The 19,744-nt window shown below is 37.3% G+C and overlaps 2 protein-coding genes and 1 long non-coding RNA gene across 4 annotated transcripts; 1 reads left to right on the top strand and 2 right to left on the bottom strand.

Moving 5' to 3' along the window:
• Positions 1–1,442: 1,442 nt before the first annotated feature.
• LOC149645065 (uncharacterized) lies at positions 1,443–2,202 on the top strand. Of its 2 annotated transcripts, none has more exons than XM_089850366.1 (3): positions 1,443–1,612; positions 1,675–1,893; positions 1,976–2,202. In XM_089850366.1, the coding sequence occupies exons 1-3, from the start codon at positions 1,455–1,457 to the stop codon at positions 2,136–2,138; spliced, it is 540 nt and encodes a 179-aa protein (XP_089706492.1). In that variant the 5' UTR covers positions 1,443–1,454; the 3' UTR covers positions 2,139–2,202. The 2 variants fall into 2 exon arrangements, with proteins under 2 accessions (XP_089706492.1, XP_089706493.1); XM_089850367.1 differs by having other exon boundaries at positions 1,675–1,904.
• A 3,877-nt stretch (positions 2,203–6,079) lies between these two features.
• LOC149645064 (uncharacterized) lies at positions 6,080–6,644 on the bottom strand. The gene is made up of 3 exons (XR_016371989.1): positions 6,585–6,644; positions 6,241–6,497; positions 6,080–6,167 (listed from the first exon to the last, which is right to left on the bottom strand). It is a non-coding gene; the product is annotated as an uncharacterized LOC149645064 (long non-coding RNA).
• Positions 6,645–8,572: 1,928 nt separating this feature from the next.
• Positions 8,573–10,200, bottom strand: LOC149645063 (uncharacterized). The gene is made up of 5 exons (XM_089850418.1): positions 10,071–10,200; positions 9,407–10,007; positions 9,160–9,346; positions 8,832–9,080; positions 8,573–8,772 (listed from the first exon to the last, which is right to left on the bottom strand). Exons 2-5 carry the CDS (start codon positions 9,449–9,451, stop codon positions 8,573–8,575), a joined length of 681 nt encoding a protein of 226 aa, XP_089706544.1. The 5' UTR covers positions 9,452–10,007; positions 10,071–10,200.
• Positions 10,201–19,744: the final 9,544 nt, after the last annotated feature.

The following is a 19,744-nucleotide window of genomic DNA, read 5'->3' as shown; positions in this document are numbered from 1 at the left end:
TTTGGCACTCTTCGCTATCAGCGCAGTAGGAGGTGTGTCCTAGGAACGGAACTATCCTCACCACTATTTCGTCCCCATCTGGTGGTATAAACACGTTTGATTTTTTGCAAAAATCTTTTCTTAATTCGCAAAGGTCCAAATGAGACTCAAAAATTTTAGTCAAAGATTTTTCATTAGCATTGGCAACTGTGTTTACGAAAGCTAGTACTTTTGCAACGGCTCGAGTTCGAACATTACAAATATCACTGCATTCCCAATATACAGTTTTGTTTTGGGTTTCAATAAACCCCCCTTCATTGATCACAAAATTTGCTTTCGGATTCTTCTCTTCAGTTTCAACAATTTTGAAAAGATTCGTAACAATTCCCGACTCATTAACTTGTAAAACTCGTTCAACGTTACTAGTTGCGTTATTGTTTTTTATGTAAACGAAATTTCCCATTTCGTCAACAAACAATTCTTTAGTCGAACTGGTAGCACGGTCTCTCAGAACTTTTCGTACACGACCATCAGAATCCAATTGAAAAATTTTGCCGTAATGTGACTTCATCGTCATTTTTCAATATTTTACCATTATTTCCAATCAGATAATAGGAAGTTTCATGAAAATAGGCCTCTTTCTTGCTACTGTGAAGCCTTTTCCCACCCACAACTTCTGCCAAATTGCCAAGATCAATGGACCCAATTTTTTTGATTTTCTCAACAAAATCCTTAAATTCACTAACAACCCCCGTTAGTTGGGCGTGGTAAGCCGAATATAATTGCCTTTTTAAATGCAATATTCTACCAGCTAGCACTTGGCATTTTAGCTTGTGAGAGATAGACTTCGTGCCTCTATTTTTGGTCTCGGTGCCAAAAGAGTTTGACGCCCCAAATGGTTGAGTTAGACGTTTGACTAGAAACCTTTTATAGCTTGATATACTATAAGTGATTTGTTATCGATTCCTTAACTAAAAATAATACTTGTTTGCATATTAAAAAAATTATGAAATAGCTGTGAAACTTTTAAAAAATAAAAAAGACGCCGAATTTGGTCGATTTTCAAAAATTTTAAACAAGGACTGCCGACCAATCAGAGAGCGCCCTCTTTCGAACCGATTAAAAGGGCAAAATCGCGCGCTTTCGCGGCGCGCTTACCCATCCTTTTCTGAGGCGCAAATTGTAGAACGGAGGCGCTTTAGAGTTTAGACACCGAGCTTTCTTAATTATATCAGATAAAAACTCAAAATACATCGGAATAGTACTTCTTTCTAAGGTTATACGCCATATTTATTAAAAATTTCGGTTTAATTTTATAAGTGAGCGGAGAAAACTACTATAAACATCTGCTAAACGCCAAGGCTTAGTGGTGAGTGACAATTTCCTTTTTATAATGCAAAACTGCAAAAGTGCAAATGTACCAAATATATATATTATCCATATAAAAATGTTAATCTAACGATATTAGGTTAATTATGGAACCAAATGTAGAAGAATTAGGGATACACCCGTACAACTTTGAGCCATTGTTGTTGGACCACCCTGAATTCCTTGAAAATTCCAGTGAAAGCGATGAAAATGATAATGATAATGGCATAAATATTCCCAATGAACGTGTAGGCAACACAACATGGTTAGTCATTTTTAATTTGCTTCTGCTTAGTGGATTTGTAAAGGAATTTTGTTATATACTAGGTGTACCTGTAACCATTGCGTTCCCATGAACACAGTTCATGAAAGTTTGTGTTGCCGTGAAATGAAGAAGGTGGTTTCAAACACCCCGGATTTGGATTGTGTTGTGAACTGGAGGCGTTTCCAGCTAAATTGTCTCGATTTAGACGTTGTCGGTCCAGCGTACTACGCGTATGCTGATGATACTAATGACCGTCACGAGGACAACGTTAACATTCACGAGTTAGTTCTGGGTGTGAATCTGAACTTCATATGAAAGAGCATTTCTCTTTTGAGACAATTTCTGATGCTTATTTATTTTTAGGCGTTATAGATACGTAGCTTACCGGCAATTTATACGCATAATTTTTAAGCGTTTGGGCCATAAACGCCGCACCCCTATCCCAAGCTGTGCCATTGCTAAGATTCGGCAGACATGGCCATCAGAAGAGTATTGTGGGTTTAAATACCCAAGTTTTGGTGATTAATTAATCTCCAGCAGGTAGTTTTTGTGATTTTATAAATAAGAAATTTGTAAAATGTATATCATAAACTTGAATTTTGATGTGTCAGGGTCAAATAAAATAATACTTTCATTACCTGTTATTTATCAGAATAAAACATGTGGGTGGAATTTAAGATAAGACATTATCAAGTACCAATGAATAGTTATTACCAGTGTTGGCACGCTGGTATCCAGTCCGGTTTTATCCACCTGGATTAAACCGGTTTAAACCACGATGAAAAATCCAGTGGATTTTTCAAAACATATAATAAAAGAGTACAGCGCAGGCACCATAAAGTGAGATGGAAGGAAACGTTTGACCCACATGTCTTTACCTCTTTATTTCATCGAAATGGTCGATTCCCATATGTTGTGGGTTAGTTTGACGCGCCCTCCTCCCACTGCCCACCCGAAACTCGTAAGACTGAGTTGAATTTTTCGCAACGCTATATTGTTGGGTCGGACCCCGCATTTAGAAAAATCTTTATCAGACCCTGTCCTATTGAAGATCACAAAAAGCCTACCCGGGCCCGACCCTAGCGGCCCTATTGAAGATCACAAAAAACCCTACCCGGGCCCAACCCTGCCCTATTGAAGATAATAAAAATGTCGACCCGGGTAGACGGAATGATAACCCTACCCGACCCGACCAGCAAAATATTTTAAGTAATTTTCTCACCCAACCCGACCTAGGATTTTCTGACCCGATATGGGTCGGGTTGGATTGACAAAACCTGATTAAATCAGAGGCCCTACTCATCTCTAAGGAAATGTCTATAGTTTTATCAATAAAAATTATTCTCAATTAGACGGCCTAGCAGAAGACAACTTGCGCGCTAAATCTAAAAAGAAGTGCTAAAATTAAGCACTAGAGAGTAGTTTAAAAAAAAGCCAGATAAATCCAATAAAATCCGGTTTAAACCAGCAAAAAACCGTACCACTGGCTTTTTCAAGAAAAATCCGGATTTTTGCCAACCCTGGTTATTACAAGCTATGTTTGCTCTATTACCAATGTAAATTTGAGTTTAATAAATGCTAGAAAGGAATCTACAAGACTAGAATCTACAATCGAAAATAGGGATAGTTATATAGTAAATTAGTCCAGACCTTCTATACATTAATAAAAAATGTCTTCGTGGACAAAGACTTGAAAAAGTAAATGATAAGAAAACAAAATGGAATGACCGAAGTAACAGATATTAAACTTTTTCTTTAAAGACATGATTATAAAATATCAATTATTTTAAAAAAAATACTTATCTTCGTTTTTTTCACCAAAATTACATTTGCATTGTTTTCGAAAGACAGATTATTCATTCTATATATCCTTTTTGGTATTAACAGTTTTCGAATGAAAAGGATTAGAATAAATATCCGAGTATGGATATGGGTTATTTTTAAAGGTTTCTCTTTTCGAACTATAAGGCAAAACGTTGTTTAAAACGACTAAATGCAACCGAAGGAAGAAATTTTATCTTTCATCATGTTTGATATTTTAAACGTCGCTTTAGGGTGCTTTGGTTTTGGGTCGATGATTTAAAATTTTTTATAAATGAATCATTAAAATCTGGATAAAAGACATTATTAACAAAAAACCTTTGGAATATTAATGAGTGCGTGAGAACTGTTTTAAAAGTTGTGATTGAATTAGTTTGGTATGACTTCAACTCGCTATGAGGAACACATTGTAGAGCAACCGTATAACAAGAAACACGTAAATGGACACCAACAAATGGTGGGGTACGTATTTATTTCATTATTGGGCTTAGTTTCCAGTATTAAAACGTATTGTAGTTCAAATGAAAAGCTGCAATCCTTTTAAATATCACTAACGAGGAACTGTTTCTATCATGGTCTACAGTTGAAATCTAGCTGTAAATATAAACGATGTCGCATGTTTCTGTTATATAGTAAATCTTTGACACGAACCATTTTGAAAAGAATGGAAAATTTGATGATACAAAATTTTTGTGCAAATGTAATTTTGGTGAAAAAAACGAAGATAAGTATTTTTTTTCAAATAATTGATGTTTTATAATCATGTCTTTAAAGAAAAAGTTTAATATCTGTTACTTCGGTCATTCCATTTTGTTTTCTTATCATTTACTTTTTGAAGTCTTTGTCCACGAAGACATTTTTTATTAATATCTGTTCCTTCAGTCTTCATTTTAATTAAGATTGTTAAGAAACTGTGGCATTATTAAAATCTGCACTAAGCACAAACATAAATATAGGGGAGGGTAAGTACAAGGGACCTAATATTGCTAGTTAGTTACTAATGCTTTCAGGTACCACTTAATCAGTTATCACCAATGTGATTAATTTATCACTGAAAACATCAAATTTTCATAATAAAATTATTTTGGCCTTTCCTTATCCCCTGGCTTTGAGTATTAAAATATTTAAAATAACTCAGAGGATTATCTAGAATCATTTCTACTGATATTTCAAATTCCGAAGAATGAGAGTCATCGTTTTGAGTCTTTCAGATGACTGGCTTGGACTTATGTTGCTGGTATTTGGTTTTCGTTGTAGCAGTGTAACCAGGGATAAGGGAGTTGAGATGGATTGCAAATGATGATGGGCGACCTACGGCACCGTATCTCTCGCAATGCACCTCGCGCACGCCCCTACCCTTCGGTAGGCGATTGCTAAGTGCTGCCGCGTAGCGCCATTTTATTTGTATCAGAGCTAGCTTCTAATTTTAAGATAGAGGGGGCGCCCTTTACAATTTCATCGGTACGAGTGTACGACCCTACCTAACCGCTGAGGATGCTGGGAGGACTACGATGCCGTACGTGGGGGTACACAGGCAACGCTATAGGTATGGGGGTTTCCACTCTATTCCTCTCTCCGTCATGGTGTAACTGAGACAAAGTTTCTTCCTGCAAGCATAGCCCACTCGATCCGCGCTCATGGACGCAAGCTGCTCGCGCTATATAATAATATTTGACCACGTCGTCTGCTAAACTTGGGAATTGGACAATTAAACTTTTTGAGTTAATGTCTGGACTCTGGTTACCCTTGCATTTTCTTAGTGGTCCCGTGGTTTTATTTTTAAACTGGTCATTTGCCCTGTGCCATCGCCTTATTTCCCACACTGGACAAGGAAGCATTTCTCATGAAGGATAATGGCCATCATTATTGTGTAAGAGACAGCCTGGCAGCCCCGTATTTGTTTATCCTGCCCATAGCCCACTAGATCACGCGTAACACTACGCAAGATGCAGAGCAGCGTCCGTGAGCATGGATCGAGTGGGCTCTGCCCTGCCTGGCCAAGTCAGCTGACTTAGGTGAAATATTTATTACTTCTATGCGACTTAATTCTAGACAAGAGCCAAATTTGCTTATTAAATTTAAAAAAAATCAAATTTCAACCGTTTTTCCTCTCTTCAGAAATTTAGTAATGATGGTGTGTTACATATTTATCCAAATTTTATATTAATAATGAACTCACTGTACATCCCTTTAATATGTAATTTCGCGCTCGGAAGAGGCTGAATTAAAAATATTGATTTGATGACAGGAATTAGTGATAGTGTGATTGAATCTATCATTTATTTTGCCAGCAAAAAACGTATCTTCGTAGCGGTAACCCTTGTCTAGAAACCAGGGAATGAACCCTTCCGCGTAGTTTGAATTAATCTACTTTACACGTCAAAAATGTATCTAATTTAAACAAAAACGTTTATTCTAAATAGCGGTTATAAATAGTAATTAAAAACGTAACTGTTACCTAATAAAAATGATTGCAAGAGCCGGGATAAAAAACTGGTTTGTCAGCAGGGTTTAGTGATCGTGTGATTTAATCTATCAATTATTTTACCACTAATTTAAACAAACAAAAATGATCTACGCAGTGGTTACCGTTGACCGCTTTCACCAGATATAATCACTGTAGCGTTTATCGTTGGTAATCTGGCCATTGTTTATTGTTTTCTTAGGTAACGTTAGAATGAGCGCAAAATAATTAATAATTCAATTGTTACCAAGTACAAATGATTGGAAGGACCTGAATTAAAAATATTGGTTGATTTGGTGACAGGGTTTAGTGATAGTGTGATTGAATCTATCATTTATTTTACCAGTAAAAAACGTATATTCGTAGCGGTAACCGTTGCCTGACGGCACCAGTCGAGAAACCAGGGAACGAACCCTTGTGCGTAGTTTGCATTGATCTACTTTAAACAACAAAAATTGATTTAATTTAAACAAATTACCTAATTAGCGGCTATCGTTGGCCAATGGCACCAGGTGAAACACCTTAAAACGAACGCAACACGGCCAATTGGTCTCTAGTCTACAATAGTACAATCAGCCTGTCTTGAACTTTTGACCGAGGCTTAGTAAAATCAGTGAATTTAAAAATTATCGGCTAAATCTTAACTTTAAATTCTTTTGTATTAAATTATAATGAAGTTTAACTTACGAGAATAAAATAAAATTGGGACTAATTAACCCCTTCATTTAGATGAAAAGTGAAAAAATTAGCCTTAAGCTCGCCCATAAACAGAGCGGACGACGCATTTAGCAAACAAAAAACTTCGCTCTATTAGCGGTAAAACAGCGTAAGTCCAACAGTACGTTTCTCTATGATTTTAGCTAGGATTATACCACGTAAGTCCACCAGAATAAAAGGTCGTAAGTTTAAGTATGTGCTTAAAAGTACAAAAAGTAGTACTTAATATTAATTGTTTTCAATAAAACTTCGAAAGGCACCAGTTTAATGTTCTAACTTTCATTTAAAACCATTTTCAGACCTATCGAATAAATAGTCTTCAAAAAATGGTCGAGTGGGTTTGGCCATAACAGCAAACATTTCCCATGTTATTCCTATGGGAAAATTTCCATTTTTTTGCCAAAATGTCTTAATTTTTTTATGGAAATGAAAACCACCCTTAGCAACTTTATTTTCTATGAAAAAACTAATGGGTGCATCTTTTTGAAATTTTAACCACATATTGAGGACCCGAATTGTAGTTCGGTGGAATTTTTCGAAACAATTAATACAATACAAAAAAAACTGCATCCAAACAAAAAACCCTCCTTATACATTAAGAGCAGTATGAGGTCTTATCTATGAGAGCTACCGCTCTCCTAGAATTCACAGGTTTCAAGCTAGATCAGATGTTCCAGGGTGTTTATAGTTGATATAGTGTTGGAGGGAGAGAGACTTGAATGGTCCATACTCTATCCTTAATTTCGGACTATCCCCATTGAACGGATTTGTTATCGTTTCCAAGTCAACGCTGAACGTGAAAGTACGTACGAAATGAATGTGTTTAGCTGTGCTGGAGGAGGAAGTTCAGCGAAACAAAAAGAGGATTGTATGTCGGCAACGGAACGGTTCTTTCGTGCATTTATAACCTTCATTGAATAAACACTATAATTGCAATTATTGTTTTATGAATACACTAGCTGTTGCCCGCGGCGTCGTTCGAGTTCCATCAAATAAAGAAGGGTTTTTAAGTTTTTGGCCGCCATTTATAAAGATGGCAACAAATAGAACCCAAAAACCTTTCACCCCGTCTATAAGTGTACTAAATATTTGTGAAATCGGTTGAAACGCACGGACTTTGTTGCATAGAGAAGATCTTTTACATTTCTGGGCGCCATTTATTAAGATGGCGGCGGATTGGAAAAATCTTTCTTAGTACTCGTCTTCTACTTATGATTAACGTTCCGGCAAATTTTCAGCCTTCTAGGGCAAGCTATTTGGGCTGGGCGTTGATTATCAGTCAGTCAAGACTTTGATTTATATAGATATATAAGAAGATAATATGTAGGAATAGTGTTTAGGAAATTTTTTCTCCCTAATTCACTTAGAAATAGCCCTCCCTAAAACCAAGAGTAATATATGAGTCATGTCTCGAGATGTATTTTCTTTTTAAAATGTTATTGTTGATCTTTACATTCAAAAACTAATTGAATCTTGATCTGAATTTTGAAATTAATTCACTTTTACTAACATCCTTTGAATACAAAGATGATAGCGTGGCTGCTTTTGATGGTGAAGTGACTAAATCCGTAGCCACGGGGTGCAGAACGGCTTGTTCATAAGCCAGTTCCATTAGTTTTTCGACATATTCTGCAAGATAATTAGAAAGGAGATAATTATTTTAGGAAACTGTTGCCCGTTACCTCTATCTAAACACGCATTGAGATAACATGTATCAGTTTAAATATGCTGATAATTTGAGGCATATGAAATTTAATTTACCATATGTGCTTTCTTCTAACACTTTCTTTACTGTAGCAATGCCACCTTTAGCTTTAGGGTAATTTATGTAATATTCTTCTACTCCTTCAGCTGTTACAGCTTGTTTTTTTTACCATTTTCATTATAGTGAAGGGCAGCAAGGCATACCGTACGTTTCAAATTTACATTTGTGATTATCATACTTAGCAACTAAGAAACTACCGATTATTTTTGAATCCAACAAACCTCGAGTACATGGAATCTTTCGTAAAATGATACATTTTTGGACAAAATGAATTGAGAACGGAGTGAAACACTTCCACCGAGTAGGTTTGATATTTGGTTGAAAGCTGGCAAATAGCCGCAAGCGTATATGGGTTATTTATGACTTTGCTAACTTCCTCAAATAGTTTAGTTCCTAACAAAGGTAAAGAAACTTAGGTTGGACAATAGGCTGCTACCAAAAGAATTATTTACCTCTTTGAAGCCATACTCTCTCATCTTTCTTTTCAATTGGCCCATGCATACATCTTGGAAATTCCTTAGAATGTCCTTCGTGAACGTCAGTAATGTGATTTAGTAGTGAGACCCACTTAGCTATTCTTTCATCTTTGGTTGACGATGATGCCGCAATCCAGTATACGTGATTAGTTATCCCGGGTATCCACCAATTTACTGCATTGTTCTTTTTAATTTTACCAATTGCAACTAATTTAATCTTTATTTCTAAACATAAAACAGAATTAATTGGGTGCGTAAAATAGTCTATAGTTGTCAAACAACTCAAATCACATCCGACTCCTACTTTTGGCAACGTGCCAATTATCAAACTCGTGAGCAATATCAGCGTGTTTGTCCCTCAGATAAGCTATCACTCCTTGATTACGATCTGTGACAATTTTCCCAATAACAATCATCCTGTTTGAGAAAAATTTCAATCCTCTTTTCAAACCCTCTAGTTCCATTTGGTTAGAGGAAGTTACTTCAGTTGACTAAAATTAGGGGTAATTTTATTTTAAATATCCAATAAAAGTAGGCAAGTATTTTAGTACTTGAACAATTTCAATATGAACAATTTTGTTAGTTTCCGCCTCCATAAAAGTATATGTTCCATACTTTGCCGAAAAACCAGGGCTATCAGCTCGGCCATCACCACAAAGGGTGTATTTCTTCAAGGGATCTGAGAGTAGTAGTTTTTCTTGTTCGGCAACCCAGAACTACATGGTTTTTATTAGAAAAGAGCGAAAACATCCAACATCTATTCAAGAGCATACCTTTTCTATTAGGGGATGAAACATCCTTTGATAAATGAAATACATTCTTGTTGAAAAAACTTTAATATTCAAGTTTTTAAAAACTCTCAAAAACTTCGCAGGTATTTCTCCTGAGAAAAACATTGATGCTGCCAGTAGGTAATTCCCCCACGTAGTTAGTCCAAATCTAGGTTGGCTTTCCCAAATGTCCTCGTGACCCGCTAAACATTCAGTCGTCACTGTCAAACATGTTCCTGAAACCTTTCTACTCAAATGGATGATTGGGTTTTGGCAGTCTGGTTTTCGGCAAAATTTAAATAGGAGGAGCAATTGGGAGAGAAAACCCAAGTATTTATCCTCTAGGTGTGGTTTGGTTTCAGGAACAAACCCCTCTGAACATCTAGCTCAACATATTTGTAAAATTAGAAAACCTGAACATAAGTGTTAAACGTTGTATACTAACTCGTCTTCTGACTCTATTTCTTCACTTTCTTGAGTACCAGAAGGACTAGGCTCGTATGACGAACTTGAATCAATACCCAATGCAAGAGTAGATCCCGAAGAACCAATGGGTTCCGGCACTGGTTCCTCATGGAAAATATCCTCATCATCAGAAAAAACAGGGTCCTGAAAGCAATCTTCTTCAATAGAACTCTTTTGGCATTTTGTCCTTTTTTTCATCTGGCATTTCGCTTTGTTTTTCATCTAATAAGTCAAAGAATATTGCAGAGGTTAGAACAATACCTGAAGAAAACCATTTCTTTATTACTTGGAAATTTTTGGTTGAATCCATTCTTGATTCAGAGCCAGCAGATGTTCCAACATTTCCAAAAGTTTATTTGCTATCCATCTTGGTGCATTTTTGAACTTTGAGAGATGAAATGGGTCCCCAAACACTTGGTACAGCCGTTCTTTTCAAATATTTCCGAATTTCACTGGAACCATATGAACTTGGTGTGAAATGCCTTGAGCACACTCTCAACTTTTCTCGGGGAACCCAGTCATCACGTTTATCCAATGCCATGCACCATAATTTTCTATTCTCAGGAATTTTTGGAAAATGATGTAATTGGATATCTTCCGCTTTGGCGTTTTCCGCGGTAATAGGGCAACCTCGTACTGCGCAAATTGCGCTTGACATGATGATATTTGTCACTGGCTTTTGTTTATCACTTCAACTGCGAACACATTCGTTAGATTAACATTTTTATATGGATAATATATATATTTGGTACATTTGCAGTTTTGCATTATAAAAAGGAAATTGTCACTCACCACTAAGCCTTGGCGTTTAGCAGATGTTTATAGTAGTTTTCTCCGCTCACTTATAAAACTAAACCGAAATTTTTAATAAATATGGCGTAAAACCTTAGAAAGAAGTACTATTCCGATGTATTTTGAGTTTTTATCTGATATAATTAAGAAAGCTGGGTCTCTAAACTCTAAAGCGCCTCTGATCCACAATTTACGCCTCAGAAAAGTATGGGTAAGCGCGCCGCGAAAGCGCGCGATTTTGCCCTTTGAATAGGTTCGAAAGAGGGCGCTCTCTGATTGGTCGGCAGTCCTTGTTTAAAATTTTTGAAAATCGACCAAATTCGTCGTCTTTTTTTATTTTTTAAAAGTTTCACAGCTATTTCATAATTTTTTTAATATGCAAAGAAGTATTATTTTTAGTTAAGGAATCGATAAAAAATCACTTGATTTTCCTCTTCACCCTCCCTTTAAAGAGGTATACAAAGCATAGCGAGTATACTCTAAATCAGACGACATTTTACATCCAATAAGGATATACTTGTACACATTAAAATCATCCGATGGGGGGAAAACGGGAAATGAAGAGATAAAACTTTGCAGGGATATTACCTTTACGTGTTTGTAAAGGCCCAATTTTCTACTCCTCAACTGTATACCCTCTATGTTCAAAGCCAGATTCACAACAGGGTTGCCGTGTAAACACTAGCCTCTCGTTTCACCTTAACGATTTTCTTAGTTTGTTACACATGACTCTTAAGGTTTCATAACACCAAAGCTTATTTGTGGCTACACGCACTGAAAGGCACCATGAAAACACGAAGCTATAATCCGATTACGATCAGACCTTTCACTGATCTGGGCTGCGTTCAGCAGAGCTCACCAAAAAAGACAGCGGATTTTGGAAAACGTTAACCGGCGAGCTCTGTCGTCATAGCTTGGCTGAACGCTTTTCTCCGGTCATCGGTGTTTTAAAAATTACGCTAGCGCAATAATGAATACAGCGTGCAAGGTACCAAGGCTTAACAAAAATTGTATGATAACATATTTATAGAGATAGATAAGAACAACTTTTAAGGCCGGTTTACAAAGGCGCGAGAAAGCCCAAAATTGGAAGCCGAAAGTATATGCCTGACGCTTAATCGGATTTTTAGTTCTCACGAGATCGTTCACACGCGCGCGATAGCTGTACAGAAACGGGCTTTTAATGACGTATTAGGCTGAATTTGTGAACGAGCTCCCGATCTGCCACGGCAGATATTCTCGCGTGATGGGTGTCAGCGTTTAGCTCTAGCGAAATGTCACGTGCCTATGACAACCAATGGGAGGCAATGTTGTATTTCGTCTGCTTAAGCGTCGTATGAACGTGGGTTCAAAGGGAAAATAGAGGACTGAAAATGTCATTAAAAGAGAAAAAAGAGCAACACAAGGCATTAAAGGCCTCAATCAGGCAAAAAGATGCTGAAAGAAAGGAAACACTTATTAATGTCATCACAAATTACCCGGAAATCTGGGATAAAACAAATGTCAACTACCGAGACCAAAATGTACAAGGTGTAAAATGGCAAGAAGTATCAGCCATAATGAAGATGTCTGGTCAGTATTAGTAAACGTATTGTAATTCGTATAGTTCAAAAATGTAATTGGACACACCTTACATTGCTTCAATAGTCAAGGACGTTAAGAATATGTGGAAGTACTTGAAGGACCAATTCCGTACAAATTTCCATGCCATAAGTCAAAAAAGGTCCGGCCAACAATACGTGGAAGAGTCTGATATAAATTTAGTTAAATGGCCCTTTTTCAGACAGCTAATGTTTTTGAAGGATGTGGTTACTCGTCGAGAGTAAGTATTTGGTCGTTTAATATAATCGTTATGGACATAACTTAAACAATATAACAACCACGCCAATTGAACACATTAGCACCGTGTCAAACATTCAAGAATGTGGTAATGAGACCAATGATGAAAATGATGGTGAAGACGCGGACAAAGTAAGTACATAGCTTAAGCAAGTACCCCACCCATACGTGTAGCTACCGCACAGTGTTTTTACCCAAGGCACTAGGGACGGTCTAGTACCACTAGATGTGGTAGTTAGGTAAACTGAACTGCAAATCACTGCAGGTACTTAAGTCAATTGGATGTGAAACACTCTGGGATGAAGACATTGACAGCAGAGAAGAACCTCTCGTTGACATTGGCCTTGAATTTGATCGGCCTTCAACCTCCAAAACGAACACATCATGTCCTGAAATCCTCGATCCAGCTGGTGACACCATCTCAAGCTCAGGCCCCAAAACAACTCCAACGGTGCGTGAAACTGTAGTAGCATCTGACAACATGCCGACCCTAGATGGTGACAATGCCTCAGGTTCAGGACACAAGGGTATGACCAGGGCATCAACCATCCAACCACCAAAAAAAAAGGAAGCGCGTTTCAGATACTGACTGTGATAAAGATGTCGAGGTCACCAATGTTGAAAAGGAATTATCAAGGGTTGACCGGTGAGTATAGATAGACATAGTTCCAAACGACAACCAGCTAGCGGCGGTCGGTCTTCTATGACCCAGGCTCTAGGATTTTGTCCTACGGCACGCTACTGTATAATGACTACCAAAACAGCATGACCCTGCAAACTGGCGATGTCATTCTTTCACGCTTTCAAAGGTCCTAACCCAATCATTATAGACTTCTAGAAGCCTCAATTACGCCCGAATGCCAAAAACACGTCGACACACGTCCTCAACGCTTTTGCAAATATTTGGCTGATCTCCTCACTTTAGTGCCTGACAATTTGCAATTGGATTGTGAAACTGAACTAATGAGAGTTGTTCGAAAATATATGACACATGAAACCCCATGACGTTCCTTTCAACATTGAACGTTGTGTAAATAAGAGATGTATAACATTATTTTGTACACTTGACACATTAAAATGTAGACTAAACTCTTTATTTCATTGTATTACATTACTGTCGAATTACACCAGGCATATCCCATTGCCAGGGAACCGCTCCTTCTTCCGACCAAAAATAGTTTGTATAATGCACACGGCACCGCTTTGCCCTTTCCGTGGAATTCCTAGCGTTGGTACTCTGAAGATCATGAAGGGCGTTATCGGGTTCGTCATTCCACGCGCCATATCGATAATTTCCTAAGCTGTCAGTGAAATCCGAATATCCAGGAGGGGAGTACACCTTTTCAGATGATGGCATACGTGCTTCTTTGGTTATCAAGTAGTTGTGCAAAACTACCGTGGCTTTGATCACTTTGTCAACATTGTCAGGTGCTAGGGTCATTGACCGGTGAAATATTCTCCAGCGCGCACCCAATATTCCAAAAGCATTCTCGCTGCAACGCCTGTAAAAGACATATCCATGGTTAAACATTAAACTAGGTAGTTGCACGTCTTCATTATTGTTTACTAATAAGCGAGGCCTTTTTACCTGGCCCTACTGAGACGATAATTGAAAACGCGAGATTTCGGGTTCAATTCTTTTGAAGAATACGGTCGCAAGAAATGTTCTTGAAGTTGAAATGCTTCGTCCCCCACTAATACATATGGTGCAAACACGTTGGTTCATGGTAATTTTGATGGGGATGGTAAACCCAGTCGTTTGCTTTCAAGTGCTGAACCGATTGCGGAAGCCTTGAATATACCTCCGTCGGAACTAGACCCAAACCCTCCAATATCAACAGCCAAGAATCTATACGCAGCATCGACTACTGCCATTAGTACCACGGAATTTGTGCCCTGCCAACACGTATGTGGTTAATAGTCAATTCATTGGAACTGTCACTATTATTTACTTTATAAATTATAATACATAGATCCACTGTTTGGAGGTTGCTGGATGATGACGTGTTTGCCATCCACAGCACCGCAGCAGTTTGGAAACTAACATTGACGGCCAAATTCGTATGCGGCATCTTTCCAGGACTCCCGTGCCGGAGCCTGTTCAATATTGTTAGTTACGTGTTACGATAATCTCAATAATTACTCACTTTAAGATATATGGGTTGTAGAACTTCCCATAAGGCATCACAAGTGTCCTTTATCACACAATGGGCCGTAGATTTTCCAATTCGGAATCCGTAAGCGATACTCATAAAGCTATCTCCAGTGGTTAAGAATCTATTTGATTTAACAAAATCATGAAACTTTACCTGCGTTGTTACGGAACGTTTGTTGGTAGACTCATTTTACCGCAGCGTGATAGCCAATCTATGACCTGGGGAAATGGGTTCTCGAGATACTGGGTACTTTTTAATTCTTGGTTCCAATAACGAAACGAGTTCATCGAATAATTGAGGTGACATACGTGTAAAATTCTTAAAATACACGTGATCGTGCAATCGCATGTTTTGAAGCTTTAAAGATTTATCATTAATTCCATATACAAGTAAGCCTTTAAGCCTTGTCTATGTAGATAGCTTACCAGTGTGTGATAATATCCTTCATGGTTTCGCTCCAACCATATAGGGTGTACCCACCAACGTCGTCTTCTTCTCCTGCGTTCCTTTAATCTTAATTGAAATAGTCGTTTCTTTTTCATTAATAACAGTTTTTTCTTGAGTAGAAGAAGTGTTGTCAACAACGTCACGGCCATTTTAGATCACGTTTCTCCAAATTTACCGACACAAATAGCAGACGATATCTTTATAGGCGACCTATTGTATCGCTTGTATGTAAACGACAGGGAACGAACCGAAGCGGAAACAGGGAACTGTTGGAGGAGCGCGTCTTCAGGCGCGAGATTTAAAAACGCTTCTTCTTCAACGTCTGCCCAGTGTTGTATCGGCTTTACGCGCCTTTGTAAACCGGCCTTTATAATTAAAATTAAAAAGACTAACATGTCTCTTAAAATTCTCGCGTGATCAACTGGTTTCACGCCAATTAAATAGGTATAGTCCCATCAGAATCAGCAAGAGCTATTTGTAATAATACCTCCATGTTTTTACAGCCAAGCTGAGAACTACGAGTTTTACGTCACGTTATCCTAATACCCGACTATTTTCTTTGGTGACCGCGCTGAGCACCGTGACGTTAAAATTCAAAAACAAAATCCCCTTCTGTACGACACTGCTAACAGCGCTGAGCTCTGCTGAACGCGGCTTAGATTTTCACCATGATGGTTTATTCAATTATAAAATCTAAGCCTGATTATTTAAAAGTGTATTTAACTTTCGGCCCACTCTGAACCGTTAATGTCTCTGCATTACAGAAACGAGAACCAAACCCAAGCCTTTACTTTTGGGTTCACTAAGCCTATTGACAAATAAAAGTTCATTTGACCGACATAGTATCGTTCTTCTTCTTATCAAAAACGCAAGGATTATGCTATAAACAGATGTAGTATAGCTTAAGTAATATATAAACATCCATTTCAAATAATAATTATAAAAAATATTCTTGGGATATCAAAATGAAACAGAGCTTTAAAGCTACAAAACTACTAAAGGCATAGAAATTACGAAAAGTATTTCCATATATTAATTTTAAATTATGAGAAAACCAAATATTAAGGTTTTGTAGAATTTCTTTCCACATCAACACAAGGCGAACTGCTAACGCGAAGCACTAGTGTAACAACGGACAGACAAACACATAGACTGCTGTTTTACCCTTTCCGTATTAATTTTGTTTTGAGAGACAAGATTACCTTAAATGCTAAAATAAATATAATAAATATAATTATTATAATATATTTTCTTCGTTAGTTATTCACCTTATTCAGCGTTACATCCTTTTTAAAAAGAACCATTAAAAATTCTTGAGAGACTTGACTAATATTGGCGTTTGAAATGAAGCATACGCCGGTTGCTTCGCCTTACTCAAATAGGTAGTATATAAGGGTGTCGAACTACAGTTAAAAGCAAGAACAACCGCAAATGCGAAAACCTTTGGTAGACGATCCTACCCTAGGGAGCGGCTAGACGTTTCTCGTAACCCTAGCTGATCGCCGCGTATATCCTAAAACCAAACGATTTCGATGGAGTAGAAGCCAGGTGAACAGACTGGTGTCCATGTGGGATGGACAAAAACAAAGACCAGAAGATGGTGGTGTTAGAAGCCAGGTGTACAGACTGGTGTCCATGTGGGATAGACAAAGACCAGATGATGGTGGTGATTAGAAGCCAGTGTGTACAGACTGGTGTCCATGTGGGATGGACAATGACCAGAAGATGGTGGTCATTAGAAGCCAGTAAGTACAGACTGGTGTCCGTGTGGGATGAACAAAGACCAGAAGATGGTGGTCATTAGAAGCCAGTAAGTACAGACTGGTGTCCGTGTGGGATGAACAAAGACCAGAAGATGGTGGTGTGAGAATTCAAGTAGAGTAGCCATTTCCGTGACTGTGAAAGCAGTTCAGAAATGGCGAACACGTTTGCTCCGATACGCAAACTGCGAACGCGGTCACGTGGGTGTAACAACGGACAGACAGACACACAGACACACAGACAGACAGACACGGCCGCCGGCCGTTACAGAACCTCTCCTGGACTACGTCACTCGGAGAGGTAAAAAGTACTATTATTTAAATTAAACCGTACATTTATAGATGTCGCTGTAAGCCTAGTTATTTTCTCACGCTCAAGGGTCTAATCAGTGATGCAATGTGGAGAGGGAAGTGGCGGGAAGCAGCCTTCAATCGGGGGTGTAGACTCAGTCGTGTCTGTGTCGGCTTTGTGATTGAATCAAAGACGGTGGCGGCTCCCGCGCCCTTAGTAGTTTAAATTTTACGTGTGTAATATAAGCCTTTGTCAATTGGATACAGTGTGGTGTTTATTATTGTACGAGCCTCTCAACCTGTTAAAAGCAAATACTACCGGACTTTATGGTAAGCTCGTGAACTTAATAACCACATAGGCTTAGCTCTACGTTTGTCCCTGGTTGACGACTTGACCTTTAACTTAGTTATGACAAAGGCTTAGACCTACGCCTCTTCCCTGGAAGATGAGCGTAAATCGTGCTACAGGGGGCTTCGGAGGTGTTTCCTTGTTTTGGCCTATTTCTATGCAAACTTTCCCAACATAGACATAATAAATATCACTAAGGTTAAGATGGAAGTTGAAATTTTTTATGATAGACTATAAATCTTGTTAGAAATTTATCTTAAAGTGTATGTACATGGAAAAACACGCCTGTACAAGAGTATGTACATATCAAAATTTATATTTTTTTAACAGTTAAAACAAGTTCATTGGCCAACTAGAAACGTGCCCTAGGCACTGGCAACAATGAAATTTGAAAATTAACGTCATGTGGTATTGTCATGTCATTAAACTACGGTTAGAATAAGGTTAAATTAAAATAAGGTGGGTTTAAAGTTCAACTAAATAAATTCTACGGTAAGGAAACTTTTTATGGCCCCTTATTGTATATTTCACCCCCCAAAATTGCCCGGGGATTAGATTATAGGGTGGTTTAGCTATTCGAGGTCATTTCTATACCTTAGACGCGCAAACACGGTTCCAATGAATTTCTCTAATACCACAGTAGAAAAATTACTAAATTATACTAAAAAACCTATGCATAGCTAATCCACCTTGAGGGTTATAAAAAAGATATAAGCACTATGAGTCATCCTTCGAAGTGTTATCCGTTATCTTGGTCTAAAAAAGGTGTTACTCACTATGAACCCTCCATCGCGGTTACTTGTTGATAAGGGGACAAATAATTAACCAAAGCCTATAGTTCCACCAATTTTTCGTAAAATGGTTTAAGTTAGACGAGTATAGAAGTCATTTTAAACTTATAGTTAATTAATTACGTCCATGTCTTCGCTCGATTAGACCTTCAAAATAATTCATAATACCCGTACACATCCGTTTATTTCTGTTTATGACGTAAGAGTAAGGCTGATTTTATATATATTATTTCATTTCTATATATTCATATTTTTCGTCTTCTATTGAATTTTTCCCTAAATATTTAGTAATTCGTAATTATTAGTTATAGGCCTACAATAATAGTTAATTCAGAAATTCCCCACGGCATTATTTATTTAAATTAGTTAATTTCTCAAATATTTAATTACCATTTATAATTATTTGGGTTTGAAGTTGTATAACTGTATTATGCTAGCGTGAAGGTTAGTTATTTTGGATGGTGTTTTAGGAAGGCGTTGATATTCTCTGATATCCTGGTTTGAAATATGTACGGGTGTTTTTTCATTTTTTATGAATTTTATATGGTTCCCTGTGATTTTTATGTATAGCTAGCTTAAACGGGCGTCCGTTTTGCCTCTGTGTTTGTTTGTCCGTAATATATATTCCTAAAATTAATGGTTAAAGTATTTTAGTTTGATCAGGGTGATCTGGTTTCTATTATATTACGTAACTATTTAGTAGAGATTTACGTCATATTAGTTATTTAAAGCAGACTATATAAAATACAAGAAAACAGAAAAAATTCTGTTCTTTTTTTTCAAATCAATTTTTCAGACTGTTATCTTTGACCCCGTTTTATGTTCAACTCGACGAACGTCAACTTGGGCGGCCCGGCATATTTAATAATCTTGTTATTATGATTCAACACCTCGTTGTAATAAAAATATACAGTATAAAGTTCTGGTTATAATTATAAAACAATTTATAGCAATTTTATTAAAAGTAAGAAATTGATGAACATTTGAGGGAATGGTCTACAGAATGTCTACTTTCTGAGGATGTTTTTACATTTTTTTCTATCTACTGTAGATCTGAAGATATAAGCCTTTATAAAATATTTATTTATTTATTTATGCATATTTTTTTAAATAAGGTTCGAACCGAAAGTGTGACTTTGTTGCTGACAACAATGCCTTCTTAAACCTTAACCTAAATCAATCATTAAGTGAAAATCCCCACAGTGGTAAGCCTTTCTTTATATTTAATT

This window comes from Phalangium opilio, unplaced genomic scaffold, assembly GCF_054372755.1.
Source record: "Phalangium opilio isolate 3A_F unplaced genomic scaffold, DU_Popi_V2 ptg000090l_1, whole genome shotgun sequence".
Classification (NCBI taxonomy): domain Eukaryota; kingdom Metazoa; phylum Arthropoda; class Arachnida; order Opiliones; family Phalangiidae; genus Phalangium; species Phalangium opilio.
This window is presented reverse-complemented; position numbering and strand designations above follow the sequence as displayed.